The 17,319-nt window shown below is 40.3% G+C and overlaps 1 protein-coding gene across 1 annotated transcript in view; it reads right to left on the bottom strand.

The window, feature by feature from the left end:
- oprl1 (opiate receptor-like 1) overlaps positions 1-17,319 on the bottom strand; it is a 65,700-nt gene that overhangs the window by 14,603 nt on the left and 33,778 nt on the right. Inside the window, exons 3-5 of the mRNA XM_069717389.1 lie at positions 4,671-4,758; positions 4,044-4,226; positions 3,516-3,600 (exon numbers count right to left, since the gene is read on the bottom strand). Of these exons, the coding sequence (XP_069573490.1) occupies positions 3,516-3,600; positions 4,044-4,226; positions 4,671-4,758 (356 nt within the window). The remainder of the gene's footprint in view (positions 1-3,515; positions 3,601-4,043; positions 4,227-4,670; positions 4,759-17,319) is intronic.

Here is a 17,319-nt window from a genome sequence, read left to right as displayed (position 1 = left end):
CGTCAAAAAAATACAAACTAACCCTTTAAAACGTGGCTGTTTATCTGCTGATGACACGATTCGCTCATTTCCATCTTTGTGTTTGTTTCAACTCAAAATGTGTTTGTTCATGAGAGGTCAGCTGAAAGTCTTTGTGCACATGTTGCCATAGTAACAGAGACGAATTGTTGGAATATTTTGGCCTTTTTAGGAGAAGAGCTGCCATCTGGTGAGCAGCATAAAGTTTACGGGTGATATCCCGGCGCTGCGAGCACACAATCAGATCACAAACACACATAAACACTCATCATCACTCACCCACAGCCCTACATGACAAACAAACACACACACACACACACACACACACACACACACACACACACACACACACACACACACACACACACACACACACACACACACACACACACACACACACGACTCAATATGTGTAAAGTAGAATCTGTTCCAGTGCAAGACTCTTCCATTAATATTCCACCTATAAATATTAGTGTGTGTGTGTGTGTGTGTGTGTGTGTGTGTGTGTGTGTGTGTGTGTGTGTGTGTGTGTGTGTGTGTGTGTGTGTGTGTGTGTGTGTGTGTGTGTGTGTGTGTGTGTGTGTGTGTGACCTGCACTAAAGTACATCAGTGCCTGAGCCAGATGATTCATTGTAACAAACACACACACTCAGTCAGTGAGCAGACAGAGGAGGACCCAGGTGGATCCACTCAGCAGAGACCGTCTGCAGGAAGACAAATGAAAGGAGTCTATATGAGAATGAAGCTGCTGATCTCAGGTCGGTGTTACCGGGTATCAAAGACACCGTCAGGAACTTAAAACTCTCCAACTGTTAGAAACTTCATTGGGCTTCAGGCACACGTTTTTGTTACACGCATGTTATTTTACACTTTCAAAATGTGTAACTGCGACACCTACACAGACCAAAGCGTGTCTATTTCACATTTTTCTGTCGTGGACTGGCGTGTCTATTTCACGCTAGGTTGCATCAGAATAAAGCGTAAAGTGTTGCAGCAGCTTTGGAGAGCACAGGAGTGAAAGCAGCTGGTTGTGGGTGACTTCAGTGCATCAGTCCTTCATGGTTTTGTGTATTTGTGTGTCTGCTTCTCCATTTCTCTGTGGGAGGGTTGTGATGAAAGCCTCGGCTCCGGTACAGAAACTCGTCAGTCTGTTGGTTCTGGATTTTTATGGTTCAGAAATCGTTTGGCAGTCGGCGGCTGCTCAAACAGGAAGTTGCCAGGGTGTGTGATAAGACGGTGTCTCCGGTTCGGCGCCGGGCCGCCGTCACCACACGATGCCGCCGTCTTTCTGCTCATAGAGAAGTTCGTCGGGAGGGTTTTAGTTGCGCTCATGCAGAAAGAGTTTGGACGTCTTCAGCTTTGTGAGGAAGACGAGTCTTTGTTGGGTCTTTTCTTCATGTCTTTGGTCTGGTGTTCTGAACCAGCTCATTTGCTTTGTTCAAACAGGGTCGTATTCATCGTGTACATGAGGAGAGTCTGTCTGAACAGCGCCCTCTTGTGGTATTCACCACCTCGGAACTCTTAATCTTCTCTCAGCCTCGAGTTCACCAGTTGTGACGTGTTGGCTGATGTTTACAGAAAGCTCAGAGGTCATGGAAGTTAATTTATCGTTGGATGTTCAGTTGACATATTGTAGTTTGTCTTCATAACTTAGATAACAGCCGACAGCTGAGGAACATGTTGATCTTCCCAACGGCCTCATCTCTTCCTTCTGTGTCTTTGTATTTCCTGCGTTTCAATACCCGTCTCTTAGCTCACTAAATTGTGAGCCTCTGTGGCTTCTAGACGCCATCCACGTTGCCCAGCAACATTTTTTTTTTTTTTTTTTTTTTTTTACCAATTAACCTCTTGAACGCCAAGCATTTGGTGAATAAGGACTTCTCGTGTCGTAACCACGAGATCACAAGTTACATTTGAACGCAGCATCCGTCTTTACACCGTCAGATGATCTACCTTCAGGTCTGAAATCAGACCGACTACTGCGGTCGCCTGCAAATTTAATGAAGGAGTTGATGGAGGTGCAGTCGATGGTGCAGAGTGAGGACACTGAGGGTTACCTGTGTTTCAGGTGAGGAGGGCGGAGGTGTGTTTAATGACTGACTCGCTCGGTTTGCTGACCACAGTTCTTCTTCTGATCGGATCTGTCTTGTTGGAGAGAGACGGGTTAGCCTTTAGCCTCGCTAGTAGCCCGGCTGGCTTTTTCTGCTTCTTCGGGGAACACAGGTTTGTTTTTTTGAGGGGAAGAAAGTTGAGTCAACTCCGGCACCTGTGCAGCCGCCTCCGATACAGATAAACTGGGACTGATCAGATGTGACGAGACCCACTGCTTTACTGAACAGACTAACTCGCACAACTAAAATACAAAGAACGCAAGAAAGACAGAGCCGAGCCGCTTCCATACCAACCGCCATCTTTGAAATTTCAGGCACAGTAGCAGCCAAATGGGAACTCTACATGGGGTTTAGTGTTCTGGGGCTGCAGGCCCACAAGGTTATTAATACTTGTCTCATTAGCACATCCTTTATCCCACTCTGGGAAAGCATCAAAGCCCGGCATCACTTAAACATTAAAACCTGGAGGCCATGAGAGCAAATTATTTATAAAGAATTAAATACTGGTATTAGCACTTAAGTTATATAAGAATCCATCCTCTCTGATTGTCTGTGAGGTAAAAAGGGAACCTTGTTAGCATGTTCCTACAAAGTCAGCAGCATCCTGATATTTCACTGAGCAAAATATATTCGTGCTTTTGGACTATTTATAGTTCAGAGAAAATGTATTCAGAATCACTGTTTATTATTTCTCATCCATCTTTAATGAATCCTCACAGATTCAGATCAACAAATCTGAACTTGAAATGGTGAAATAACACGAACACACATCCTTCATATTGGAAAACGTACTCGAGGCTGAGCTCAGCACCTGGCGTGAAGGTTTCTGAACATGTGCTGGCATATTAAAAAATACGACACTCAGCATGAGCAAAATCACAAGACGGGTTTCTGGACTTTTCTGTTGGATGTCTGAGTTTACACAAATAATTAGAACTGTTGAATAAAACAAGAGAATTGAAGTTGTGCCTCTGATCAGCACCAGTACGATGCCATGGTGGGTTCAATGTGTGTATGGAAATAAATTCTCATTGAATTCATGTTTATAAAGCATAGAATTTATATACAAGAGTTTGTATCTTGAGGTCTGAAAAACGAGGCCGATGCAGAAGTGTCTTAAGCTGCAATACCACCGAGTGCCACTAGAGGTTGTCTCCAAAAAGCCTCACCTTACTGAATATTTTTGCACCATTGGTTTTGTTTTTGTGCCGCTAATTATCTGTCTTTGAATTTTTTCTTACCGTTTTTGTCAAAAAATTCACCTTTTTGTTTGTTTACTTGATATTTACTTATTTATTCAGAGTTATTTAGTTATTATAGTCAGTTACAGTTTTGTACAGTGTACTGTTTATTTATTTGCATATGGTGTTTGTGTGAATTACTCACTGTAATGCTCCTTTTCTACATTTCCCATGACCATCGCCGGCACACCGAAGGCAGAGGCCAACACCCACACGCAGATATTCACCACCTGAACACACCACGACGTGACAGTGAGATGCATCATTTAATAACCCTTATCGCTACAGATCTGAAAGGACCTGAAGCACAAGGGCATAAAAAACTTTTCAGTAAATCATCATTGTTAAAGTTTACTTGTGAAATAGTAAAAAATAAACACAAAAGTGATTTAATTTACAGTTTGTTTGCTTTGCATCACTGCAAATGCACATCACTGTGCAGTTATACTAAAAAACAATTTCTGTGTTTCAGGCTTTCAGTGACAGCAAATAATATCTATTTCACTTCATTCATATTCATTTATAACATGTATTCTCTCCAGAATACCATCTGAGTGCAGAGCGGCATCACTGTGGTCGCTCTAAGTGAGCGCAAAGGAGGTGTGAAGGTTTTGAAACATGGTAAATATGTCACTTTGAAACGAAGCGTATTTCTTTTGTTTTGTTTGTTTACCTTGGCCTTGTGAGGAGTTCTCATGTCCAGCGCTTTGACAGGGTGGCAGACGGCCACGTACCTGTCCATACTCATCACCGTCAGGGTGAAGGTGCTGGTGAACATGTTGTAGTAGTCGATAGACACCACCGCCTTGCACAGGGCGTTCCCAAACGGCCAGAAACCCAGAAACACATCGGTGCCCTGCGGAAACATCCAGAAATCCAAGACTGAGGATAGAAATACAGCTGGAGGCAAAAAAACCCCAAAAAACGTGTTCACTCAAACGTAGAAAACATAACAAAAAACAGACAAAACTTTTATCCGGACACATGTTTACATCTCATTTACAAAGAAATTACAAAAGTATCAGCATGGTAGGTTTGTGGAGAATTAGAAGACGCAGTAATGTGGTGATGAAGCAGCGGTATTTACATGATGAGGCATAAAGCAATACATTACTCATATCTGTTGAAGAGTTATGAAGTGTTACCCAAAGTTTCAAATATTTCCGTGACGATGTGTGACTTTGATTTAGTGCAGGCTCAGGATTGAGAGAACAACATTTCATTTCCTTCTCGTTCAAGAAAAACACTGTAAAAAGTGAATGATTTGAAATACTTAGTGTGATGCTCGATAAAGTCCTACCTGGAAAGGTAGCGTGGCCAAGTACAGAGAGTCGGCCAGTGCCAGGTTAAAGATGTAAATGTTGGTGGCCGTTTTCATCTTGGTGTATCTGCAGAGAGAGGAAACACACAAGTTCAGTCAAATAAAAAAAAAAGACGAGAGATGGGCAGCTGAGTTTACTGAAGGTCACACACATCCGTCAACACCTTCGTCAAGAGTCTGCAGAACAAACAGAGACACTGTGTGTGGCGGCGTACTATTACGATGCTCGCAGAGTCTTTGTGAGCTGCTGCTGCTGCTAAAATTGCCGGTTGTCATGAGATTTGGTTTGATGCTTTTATCCAGAAACAAGCTGCAGTCACAGGAGGGAGGACGTTGGTACCATCGGAGGCCGACAGGTGTTACTAAAGCCTAAGTCGTGTTCATTTACATTTCCTAGTCTTAAAAGCAGCAGGAGGTGTAGTTTCTACTTCCAGGTCTGTGTTGCATGTTTTATTAATGTTCCAAATTTTTTTTATTTTTGAACATTAATCATGTTTTTATAGTGCAATATAAGTAATTAACATTTAGACGTAATACTTAAAACTGGACCAAGTGGGGTTCTCGAGTTGAACAAAATGGTGTAAAAACAATTGTAACAACAAACATAATCGGAATAACAGACGTAAGTAGAACAAATAAAAACAAAAACAAAAACAAGGCATGTCGGTTGTGCATCTTTTTGTTTGGTGCGCTTGTAAGTGAGTAGTTTTATTTCAGGAGGGATAAAAACCGTTCGGCAGCCGTAGACTTGTTTTGTTAAAAGCAACTATAGTCGCAGTGTCTCAGTGAACTCACCAGTTGGAACAAAAGGCAAACTAACGAATTCAATTTTCTTTTTTAAATGTCTTTCCCCAGGGTGGCATTACAGTAAAAGTCATGAGGTCATTAACATGAAAAAGGGTTCATCCTCAGGGGAACAGAAACAGTTGCATTTTATGGCAGTAATCCAAAAAATATTTAAGATATCATGTGTGGTGCACTGACATTTTAGACTGACATTTCCAGGAAGGTAAGGGATGTTAACTATCCCCTCTGCTGGGCATCTGTGGCTTCGGTCTGGATCTGACTTCGACCCCTGAGGGTGGGCAGGTGTGGGCTCAGCAGCAGCCTGATGTGACCCTTCGCTTTGTGCCGCTGCTTTCTTTCTGTCAGGTTTAGTTCTCGGTGATCTGTCGGTGGACTGGAGGCAGCGCCGCCGGGTCGACGCTCCAGTGTCCGCTTTGAGGATTCCCCTTATTCCTATTTCATCCTGACGGTTTTTCTCAACCTACTTTTTGGGGTTTTTGGTTGATGCTTTACACTTTGATTATTTTAGGGTTTCACCCACAACCAAGACACATGAATAAAAGTGTTTACATTATGCCTTCTACAACACTGTTTCCAAAAGAGTCGAAACACTGTGTAAAATGTAAATATTGGCAAATCCTGAAAACCCAAATTGAATTGAAAATAGAGCAAAAACAACATATCCAATGTTGAAACCGATAAATATTATTGTTCTAGTAAAAAATAGATGTTCATTTTGAATTTGATGGCAACAACACGTTTCAAAAAAATGTTGTGTAAAGATTTTTTTAAAAACACACCTGGTAAAAACATCTCACAACTAATCAGGTTACCATGGCAACAGATCAGTAACATGATTGGGTATAAAAGATGATTTCAGAGAGGCAGAGTCTCTCAGCAGTGAAGATGGGGAGAGGTTCACCACTCTGAAAGACTGTGTTGGAAAATAGTTCAACAATCTAAGAATAATGTTCCTCAACGTAAAACTACAAAGAATTAGTGGATTTCATCGTCTACGGTTCATAATATCATTAAAAGATTCAGAGAATCTGGAGAAATCTCTGAACACAAGGGACAAGGCTGGAAACCAATATTGGATGGTGGTGATCTTCGGGCCCTCAGGCAGCACTGCATTAAAAACACACTATTCTGGAGTGGAAATCACTGCATGGGCTCAGGAACACTTGTGAAAACCATCGTCTGTGAACACAGTTCATCGCTGCGTCCACAAATGCAGGTTAAATCTCTACCATGCAACTAAGGAAAGAGGAGAGGGATTGTCCAACTTCCCAACTTTTTGGGAAAAGAGGTTTTTAACTCTGACCTCTAAGGATGAGCCCGTCTGAGGTTATAATATCAAATACATCATCTGGCATCTGTTTATATCCAGAGACAATTCTGTGTTGTTCTTATATCTAATTATAAAAAATGAATACACTGATGAAGTCATTAAGAACTCATTTACGTCCGTGTGCGTTGGGTGTGTCCGCTGTCATAACTCTGCAGATTTTTTTCCCCTCTTTGACGTGAGAACAAACTGAAAGCGTTTCTGCTTCGGTTGCCCTGAATAAAACTTTACAAAAACGCATTGCAGTCAAATACCCCCCCCCCCCCATTCAGTTTGGCCTCGGGGTTCTTTTGCACTCTCTCTCTCTTTTCTGTTTCCTCAACACATCCCCTTCTTTCTCTCACCCTTTCTCTGCGTCTCCTCTCCTCTGGCTCTTCACATCCTCTCGTCTTTTTTTGTTTTTCCTCATCTCCCATTTTAGATGTTACTCAACTCTCTCTCTCTCTCTCTTTTTTTACGGTCTCTCACTCATCTATTCCCTTGTATCTCAACATCTGTGTCTTTCAGGCTTTTTATCCTTTCATACCTCTTCATTACCTTCCTCTGACTTTTGCTTCTCCGTGCCGCGTCTCCTCTGCTTCACTTCTGTCCCTCGGCTCCGTCTTGATTTATCTCATCTCTCTTTGTCTTTTGACTTTATTATAACAGCCGGTTCCAGGAAGCAGAATTTCAAACGTTTCCAAGACTTCTATAAGAGCCACAGTTAATATAAAACCCTTTATGATCAAAACAGAGGCAGAAACAGCTGATGGAAAGTCTGAGCTCGTGAAAGATAGACAAAATGAACGGATGGTTTATTATTCATAGTATCAATCCAGATACATCTAAATATTAACCTCCATCTGTGGGTCATTTCAGGTGATTTCACTCTGAAAAGCAGAAACAGGATCCTTCACTGAAAGGACCACAGAAGGTATTCTCAGTCACATCGGCAGGATTTCAAGTACAAGTAGAGATCGGGGCGTCGGCCAGTCGGCTCATTCAGTTACAGTATAGTGTAAGAACATTTTTATAAAATATTTGAACCTACCCTTCACTTTAATACTCTATGTATTACTTCATGTGGAGTTAATGCAGTTCTTACAGCTGTATTTGGATCAGTTTACACTTTTTAAAGGATTCTTTTAAAGGGAATTTTAAATTTTTAAAAAATATATTTGTTATTGATTACCAGATACCTTTCTGTCTCTGCCATCATTAACTTTTTAACTGTTGTTCATCACTTAACAAGTCCTTCAACCCCCCAAAAAACAAAGAGGATTTTAGTTCCTTCTTTCAAATACGACCCACAAGAGTGTTTACTGAATAAATGTTTTGGTTTGAAATGATCACTTAAACTGTGTTGTGTGTTAACATTAATACTTACTTTAAATTATAATACTAATAAGAAGAAGAAGAAATGCAGATATAAAGGAACATAAAAATGAGTTCAAATGTAATTTTTAAAAAAAATAAAGGAAAAGAACGGATAAAAACTAAACACCAGACGTTAATAAAATAGAATAGATTTAAAATATAGAGAAAAAAAAGCAAAATGCATTTTAAAGACGCAGTAGTAGAAAAGTGTTGGGAAGCGCGAGAGAACTTTAGGCGCGGCTAGTTAACGGCTAAAGTTACGCACCCTTGGTTGTCACGGCAACAGCAAATGCGGTTAGATACGGGAAGCGAAACCACCATCGCATTGAACCATCCGCCCAACCTGCCTTCCTCTTCAGGAAAAAAAAAAAATGACTTCATAAAAACATCATCTGAAATGCATCACTTCTCCGAGACACCAGACTGCAGTTAATTATTCGACCACTAGGGGGGCTGTTAGCTTTAACACGTCATTGTAAATCGTAATAAGCTGCTAACAGGAGCAGGACGGTCTCTCTCCGTTACATCCCTTGCACCTTCCCACACTGTTGTTACTCGTTCCTTCTCTTTCTCCACCGACTTCTCCCCTATACCTCCCCCTCCTCCCCCCCAGGTCTCCCTCCTCCCTTTTTTCAAATACATTTCAGCTGCTTTCAATCTCTCACCTCTGTCCTTCCCCTTCTCCTCATCTCTTCCCTCCCTCTCCACCTTCACCCCTCTTTTTCATTCCCTCTTCCATCTCATCCACATCTCTCTCTTGCCGCCTCCTCCTCCTCCTCCTCCTCCTTTCCATTCCTCCTTCCTTCTCTCAGCATACCGAGGACTTGCGAGGCAAGCTGAGAGTCTTTAGAGAGAATATTTCATGGCTGTTCAGCTACCCTCCCATTTTATACATCAGGGACCGAGTCTGCCCGGCCAAACCTTCCATCGCTGTGTTTCTCTCGACGGAACATCTCATCTTCTCTCTCTGAAAAAGTCTCTGTGTCTTCTGGCAAAAAAAAACAAAAACAGTCTCTCTGCCTCTCTATCTCTACTGAGTCTTCCAATATTCACCAATGTCCCCGATGTTATCTCTTTTTTTTCTCCCTCTCTGTCATTCAGTGAAACTATAATTGCGCTCTAATTATGAGTTCAAAGCTTCTGACAGCAGTGGGCGAAGAGGGGAAGAAAAAAATAAAAGAGGACAGAGTGGGTTGAGGCTCTGGAAGCATTTACTGCTCCCCTCCAACAGGAAGCGTATTCCATGTGAGCATCTTTATCTTTTTCGCTCCGGTTCCAAAGGGGTCACATGCAAGAAGCTCCGTCGCCATTGTTGCTTTGATAATACAGATTTACATCTTGTTTACTTAACACACCAAAGAAAGCATGGAAAGTATGAAAAGGACAAATGAGTCGTTCAGGATAATTAAGGTGTTTCTCACAAAGAAGGAGGAAACACAGACACAGAAAGAAACAAATCAATACGCTCAGTCAATGTTTTTGTGCCAGAAAACAGAAGAGGATGCACTGATGATTGACTGATGCTGCAGCCCAATTAGTTATGAATTTTAAAAAAAGTGTTGGATATATTTGTGGTCCATACAGCCAAAACTTGCTTCATGCAACAAGTAAAAATAAACCCTTAATTCGAACCCATAAGTTCTAAAAACCTGGTTTAAATTCTTATTTTTTTGTCTCTAGAAATGCAAATTTGCCAAAATAAGATATTAAGTTATAAAACAGTGATTATATTAAAGTTTTGTGGGTGTGGTTTCATCAAATATGACGTGATTCCCATGAAAAAACAACCAAAACAACCAAACTACTTTCATCAGTTGAGCGTAAAGCTTTGGACAAACTCAATATTAAACAACCGCACAACAATATTGTTCCCGCCAAAGATTTTTTAGTCATTGACAGGAACACAAACCAAACAACTAAATACTGCACACAACGACACAACGACAACTGTTGATGCTTAAATATGAAAACCAAACAGCATCTTCCACTATTTGTAATCAATGCAATGAAAAAGATGAAGAAGAAAAAAAAAAAAAGAGTAAACTTTGTAACATGAAGCTAAACACCAGATTAGAATAACTGGCAAAGTTTGAATGTGAAGACAACATTTTTCTGTTTTCCACTTAATCAATTCATTCATTCATCAATTAAATACTTGAAAACAGTGAAAGCCCAGAATGCCGACTTCAAACACTTTGTTTTGGTTGAACAACATCCCTCAATGGCTCGGTAACATGGCAAAGCGTGTAATAAACACACCTATGTTTTTTGTAAAAAAGAAAAAAAGAAAAAAAATCCTAAATCACGAGTTTGTTTCCTGTCAGCGTGTAATACACACGCTCGTCCACAACAGCAAAGCATGTCATTCTTACACCTGGACAGCGGCAGGCGTACCTATTGCACGTTCTGGTTTAGTGGACGAGCGTGTGTATTACACGCTTTGCCTTCAACCAAAACAAACTCAACATGCAACAATACACGAACAGAAAAAAATATATATAAATGAACAAGTGAACATTTGACAGCTTAGATTTGTTTAATCTTAGTACAACACACATGCTTACATGCACCCTGACAGAGTCATTAATTGCTGTGAGGTAATCTCTTCCTCTGGCCATTTCTATTTCCAGTTCAGCTGAAGCTAATACGTAGCGTTGCAGGTACAAATTAGTTTAATCAAGCGGGTACTTTCTAGAGTTGGAGTCTTTTCATAGCCCCCCCCCACCCACCCCCAACCCCTCATACACTCCCCCCAACCCCCCAGAGCGTATTACTTACATTCCTGAAATGCAGCCGAAACGTGCTGCTCCCTCGCACTCGGCCGTGTTAGCATTCACTGTCTGTCTGCACTAAAGGAATCTCCAAAATAAGCATGAAATATTTAACCATCCATTAAAGAGGTTTACAGCTTCATGCCTCTCTCACTCTGTTTTTTTTTTTCTTGCTCCTCAGTTCTCTTCCTCTAATTCTCTTTTGACTACTTCTGTCTTCCTCCGTATCCTCATCCAAACAATAAGGCCGGTATTATCCTCCGAACACAATCCAATCTGCGAGCTAATGTCAGCATACTGACTGCAGCTCCAAACCAGTCATCAGACAAAGAGTTCATATCGTAGGATTCTCCAAACAAATAGACTAAAACAGGTAAAACACTCCGTTACGGGGAAGTGTAGTGAGATCAGGGTTGTGCTTGGAAAAGCAAACACTGCCTGTTGAATTGGACATGAAGCGTGAAATAGCCACGCTTTGGCCTGTCTAGGCGTGACGGTTACACGTTTTCCTGGAGTGGGCGAAAATGAAACCTCATGAATGCGTACAGCCGTGTGATTAACAGGAAAAATTACCAATGCCCCCAAGCCACGCCTCCTTCTTCTTTGAACAATGCCCTTTGTTGGAACTTGGTCACATGACCACGCATCACATGATATTTACTTGTGTGTAAGTTTCACACCTAGAGAGGCTAAAGCATGGCTATTTCACGTTTTGCCGTGATACTGGGTTGCACCCAACCTCCCCATCCTCATGTTCTGTCTCAATGAACATTGGCATTCAATGTGAATGTCCGTGTACTGTTATCGTAACCGGATCTCGTCCCTGAGCATCGAATACTGCAGTGAAAGTCCTGTGTTTGGTCCATCTATCCACCCCTCACCTCCTTCTTATGTGGTCTTTGTCACTTTTTTTTAATGTTGTATTATTGTAGCCTAAACCTACCAACATGAATACCGGTCTGCACTCTGAAATGCTTTGTATGTACTTCATACTTTATGCATTTAGTTCTGTCCAAAACAAATGAGTACAAACAAGATTTTTAGAGCAGCTACTTCAAGTTAGATGACATGCAATTTCAAGTTCATAGAACACAAAAAACAAAGAGTTCCACAAATACATCATGTTCAAGTTTTTAGCTCTTCAGTCTTTAGCCTGTTACAATTGTTAAAAATGTTTGCATCACTGACTTTAGCTTGTGATCACACCTGGAAATGTTTTTTAGATCTTCATTCAAGAACACAAAAGGACTTCATTTTGCAGCTTCTGACAGCAGAAGCTATCGCAGGGTTTATAACCGACTCTTCACTCTGCTGCTCGTGTTGTTTTGGCTCATTTCCTTCACTTCTATGAAATTGCATTGTGACGCCTAGAACAAAGAAGATGGATTATGTTCTCCTATTGTGCCACATGAGACAGATAACATCATCCAAGCAAACAAACTGAACCGGCGGGGAAACAAGTAATTTCACTGACACTGTTTCAACATGGCTTCTGTAAATTGTATTATTTTAAAGCTCTCATGCGCTGTCAAAATCACTTTGTCTATTTTTTCTTTCTGTTTATAAAACAGTGGAACTGAACTGACAATGATGCTTTCCACTAAGATAATTGTATTCATATTTTATATCAATTCAAATTAGTGATGCACAATAATGAAATGATCTCGCTTTGTATTTCTCCAGTTTTCACAGCCACATTATTTTTCTCTTTCCATCCCTTGATTCCATTTTTCTCTCCTGCTGCTCACCTTCATCTTCACCTCTCACCTTTATTTGCATCGGACTATGATCTTGTTAATGAATGCAATTACTGGATTACACCTCTGAACTTTTAGCCAAACACATTGGAAACAGATAATTGAATTTGCTGTTGCCTGATGTATAACAGGGATATATAGGCAAGATTGTGCAATACATCCACTAAGGATTCCTTATTTATTCATTTTTTTCATCACGAGAGGATTATATTTGCACAAGAAGAAAAATCACAACAGTCTTTTAACACTGTCACTACAGAGAATGCACTTCAGTGACACACAAGTCGACTGTAGTTGAATTCGAGATCAGTCAGTGACTTGGGAATATCACTGTAACAATGGCACCAAGGAAAGTTTGGTTTATCGTTTTATAAGGTTAACATTACTAATATTAAATACATATTTTATACCTATATTATTATTTAAACACCAGGAACACATGGAAATAATTCCAAGATTCTACCCCTGATTAAGTCAAATCAAATGACAATTTAGACACATTTATATAATTAAGGTTTAAGCAGTGATTTCATTCCATTTCCAAAATGAAATACAGTATAACCCAAAAATTCTCAAAAATTCTGATTTTCATTTACTTTTTAATATTTCTAATGCTTTGACTTTGTGATGTCCGTGGAATGGTAAGAAAATATGCATTTCTAACTTTACTACTACCTGAATGACTTTGTTTTATCAAGATGTTTCCAACAGTAGTTGGCCTCATTTCTGTGTTTCTCTTATTTATGGATGTTAAATATCTGATTGTTTAATAATCTACATAAATCTTGCGTGATGATTTTACAGATAACCAATTAAGTCTGCGTGTATAAAAACACTATTTTTTATTAAAACAAAGTATGGTATAGTAGCTGCACCACGTGATGTTCTGTTGTCATATTAATTCTTTGCAGATGATGTTGCGCTTTCTACTTAATTGCAGCAACTTTCTTCTTTTCTTTCCAAGTGTATCACTGACAGATTTTCTCTCATCATTTCTCACTGCTTCTTCTCTCCATTAATGAAGGGAGGAGGAAGGAGGATGAAAGGAGACGATCTGATGACTCTTTAATCCTCCGAGCTGTTTGATTTCAAATATTAATAATCACTTTGAATTATTCACACGCTGCCGGTCTGCACAGTGTCGGCTTGAATGAGCTGTCACATGCCAGCACAAATGTGTGTGTGTGTGTATATATTTTTGACTGTGAGCTCACACTATAGGCCTGTGTGTAGCAGCTCATAATGAAGAGGGATCGTTTTATAGGACAGAACAGACGGATACTAAAATCAACATACCACAGTGAACAAAGTAAAGAAACTATCTGTGAAATGTAGGACTCAAACACCAAAACAATGAAATGGGACATTTTATTTTGTTTTTGAGTCGTAGATATTGGAAAGTAAAACTCAGATTACACTTGTTATGTTTTTTACTGCAGCTGAATGCGTCTTTACAACGTTAATAACAGAACAACTTCTGCTGCCATGAAACATTAAAAAAAAAAACTCTTTTTAGAGTAGAGCTGTAATTTGCAGGATAAAAGGATATCGTGTGAATCGGACCTGAGCCGAACACACAGAATAATACAGAGTTCAATGTGATCAGAGTGAGTGCCCACGCTGCTCTTTCAGCTTCACAAAGGGAGCCGGTACCGGGAGAATGTTTAGAGGAACCAGGTTGTAAAAGTTTGGAACGGCGGATTTGAACAAGTAAAAACAGGTTTCAGAGAATTATTTATTTCAAAGTGTAAACAACAGCGACAAATGATGTTGTTGTGCACTGAAAAAAAAAAACAATGTTGAACTTTTAGTTAAAAAACTTTTAGTCCAAACTAACAAAACACAGGACGGCTCTTTGGTTCTCCAACATGATAACGCAGCCGCTCAGTGAGGTGAAAACATTCCTCACCAGCAACAACACAATTGTCAATCAACACACTCCTACTCGCGTGACTTCTTTCTGCTCCCGAAAATTCATTTGAAGCTTTTTGACATTGTGGCAGCAAACCACAGATGACACGCCTCCAAAACAAGACTTCCAGGGACCGTTTCAAGCACGGCAGGACTTCTGGGAGATACTACAAGAAGACAACTTCTGAAGGGAATCATGGCCACATGTAAATCCAGTATGGCATTTGGTTGTCTCTGAACCTTTTGATTGTACCTTGTATGCTAACACTGGCCCAATTCAATTCAATTAACACCAATCCCAGCAGAAGTCACATTGATAGTAACACAAAAAGGTCAAGAGCTTCCGATATCATTGAGAGAAATCCAATATCACTTGGCGATAGCGGGAAGTAAAAACTACTTTTGAACAGGAAGAAATCTCCGACGGAACCAGACTCAGAGATGGTTGACCATCTTCCTCAGGCGGCATTTGAGAAACTACGAACACTAAATACTGCGCAGGTTGGACGAGCTGGTAACCGCTGATCAGAAACACGCAGCTCACATTTCATAGCAACCTGCAGAAAGGTACAAAAGCCCAGCGGAAGCCTCCGATAGCGAGCACATCCGCTGGATAAACATCGTCCTTCTCGTCCTTCTTTGTCTCTCATCCACTCTCTCTGCCTCTCCGCTCTAATGGCACAGTTTCATAAAGACCTATTTATCAGTATCCTGCTGCACTGTAATATCTTTCACATCCCTGTGTGTCTTTAGAGAGAATAGCTCTCGAAAGAAAAGCCTCCTCTCGATGACATTCACACAAACCCGTTCCCGATCCAGGACTTTGATACGTATTGTAAGAATTGAAATGCACCTTTTAATATAAACACTTCAGTCATGAATATCTGGAGATGCCCTTTGATTACTGGAGGACAAAAGAAAGACGATGTCCATGTTGCCGTTGCCTAGCAACAGTGTTTTTACGACCACTTGAATGCCGAGCATATGGTGCACACGACTTCCCATGTCGTAACTACGAGCTCACGAGTTCTACTTGAACGCAGTCTGAGCCGTCAGACATGAAGCGGCCCGCACGGCCAACTGACTCGGAAAAAAAAAACACATTAAGTTGTCAAATTTGATTGATCAGAGAGAGACAAAAATTCAGAAACAAAAGAAATATGAATCAAACTCTGAATCCGCACTTTACAAAAGTGCAGCTCAGCAGCATCTTTTCATGAAACCGTCCTTTTCCTGCTGAATGCATCTCGTCATTTGGAAACATCGACTTCTTCTTCGGGCCTGAGAAAGAGAGGAGGTGGTATTTGATGTTGAACAAAGATGTTCACTCTTGGCTTACGGTACATATAAGTATCGATTCAAGTGGGTTATGTAGCGCCGTAAAAGCACTTTGGACCTCTGAGGAGTCTTCGGTTTGCTAATAAGAGCTTTGTTTACACTTGTTTCCATTTAGGTCTAATAGCTTAGAACAACAATGGAATCTTCACCTGCAAGAACTTATCTAATCGTGTATTTTATATAATAACCTGATTACCAGAGGAACTACTAAAGGTTTAGGTGAGTTTTATCACCACCACAACGAAGCCTCGGTTTCCAAATCGCCCTTAAAAAGGCAGCTGAAGATGTCGGCGTCCATTTCATTTCTACTTCAAATTACAATGAGCTAAATTTCTAAAAGGGTCTACCTGGCTCTAAATCATTCCGATTGTTTCTAGTGTTCATTTTAAAGTATCACTTCAGTGCTCAGTGAGTGCACAGCTTCGTCATTCCTCTCTGCAGTCCCACAGGTCACTCTGATAATGGAGAGCGAGACTCACACACTTCAAACACATTATCTTTCTTACTCGCGCAGAATTTAAAAAAACAACAACACTTTATTAAGCCAATCACAACTCAATTCAGAAAGAAAAACTGAGGCTGGAGGAGCACCGATAAGTACATGAGTGGATACTACAAACACGTACACCATCAGGAGGATTCACCGTCGGGATTATCACACGTTGGATTCACGATTCTGACAGGATTTTATTAGACGAACAGTCACTGAGGAGCTCTGATCAACTGCTGTGAAAAAAACATGGTTTAATCGATGTTTGAGTGTGCGCCTTCAAGTATTATTCTATAATACCTATACTAAATTATGCATGATGTTTATGTTTTATATGTAGGGTACTGTTGTGAGGATTTTACTATGTTAAGTGGCCTCATATGAGATTGGATTTAATTAAATTGATAACCGCTAACTTTAAACAACCTGAGTCCGCATCCCAAATAATTTCTTAATGGTCTGACACTTACAACTGATGAATAAATGGGCTGGTTTATAAAACATTAAACAACAGGGAAACTATTACAATCAATAGACTCAGCTAGTATTTAATCTACAATGAAATAAAATTGAGGAAAGCAGCAAAAATATCATGTCGAAGAACCAGAGATTTTTGTTGGGATTTTCTTTTATAAATCAGACATCGTTTCATCATTTGCTCACGGGTCAGAAAAATGTGCATTTAATGCAAATTTAAGGTAAAGGGGAAAACTATGATGAGAATCTCTATCCACCTTTGTATTATGAAAATTAGGATTTAGGTGCTCAGACAAAGAGCCTTGATTACCAGCTGAATTCTGCTCTCACAGTGAAACCGCTGAATATTGGAACAGTATTTAAGTTTAACAAACTTGTTAAAACTTGTGAACAT

Source organism: Brachyistius frenatus, unplaced genomic scaffold (genome assembly GCF_029030835.1).
Source record: "Brachyistius frenatus isolate BFR_SWC_R1_liver_20210118 unplaced genomic scaffold, ASM2903083v1 Contig_174, whole genome shotgun sequence".
NCBI classification, from domain to species: Eukaryota; Metazoa; Chordata; class Actinopteri; family Embiotocidae; genus Brachyistius; species Brachyistius frenatus.
Note: the sequence above shows the minus strand (reverse complement) of the source record. Positions and strands in the feature narration are given on the sequence as shown.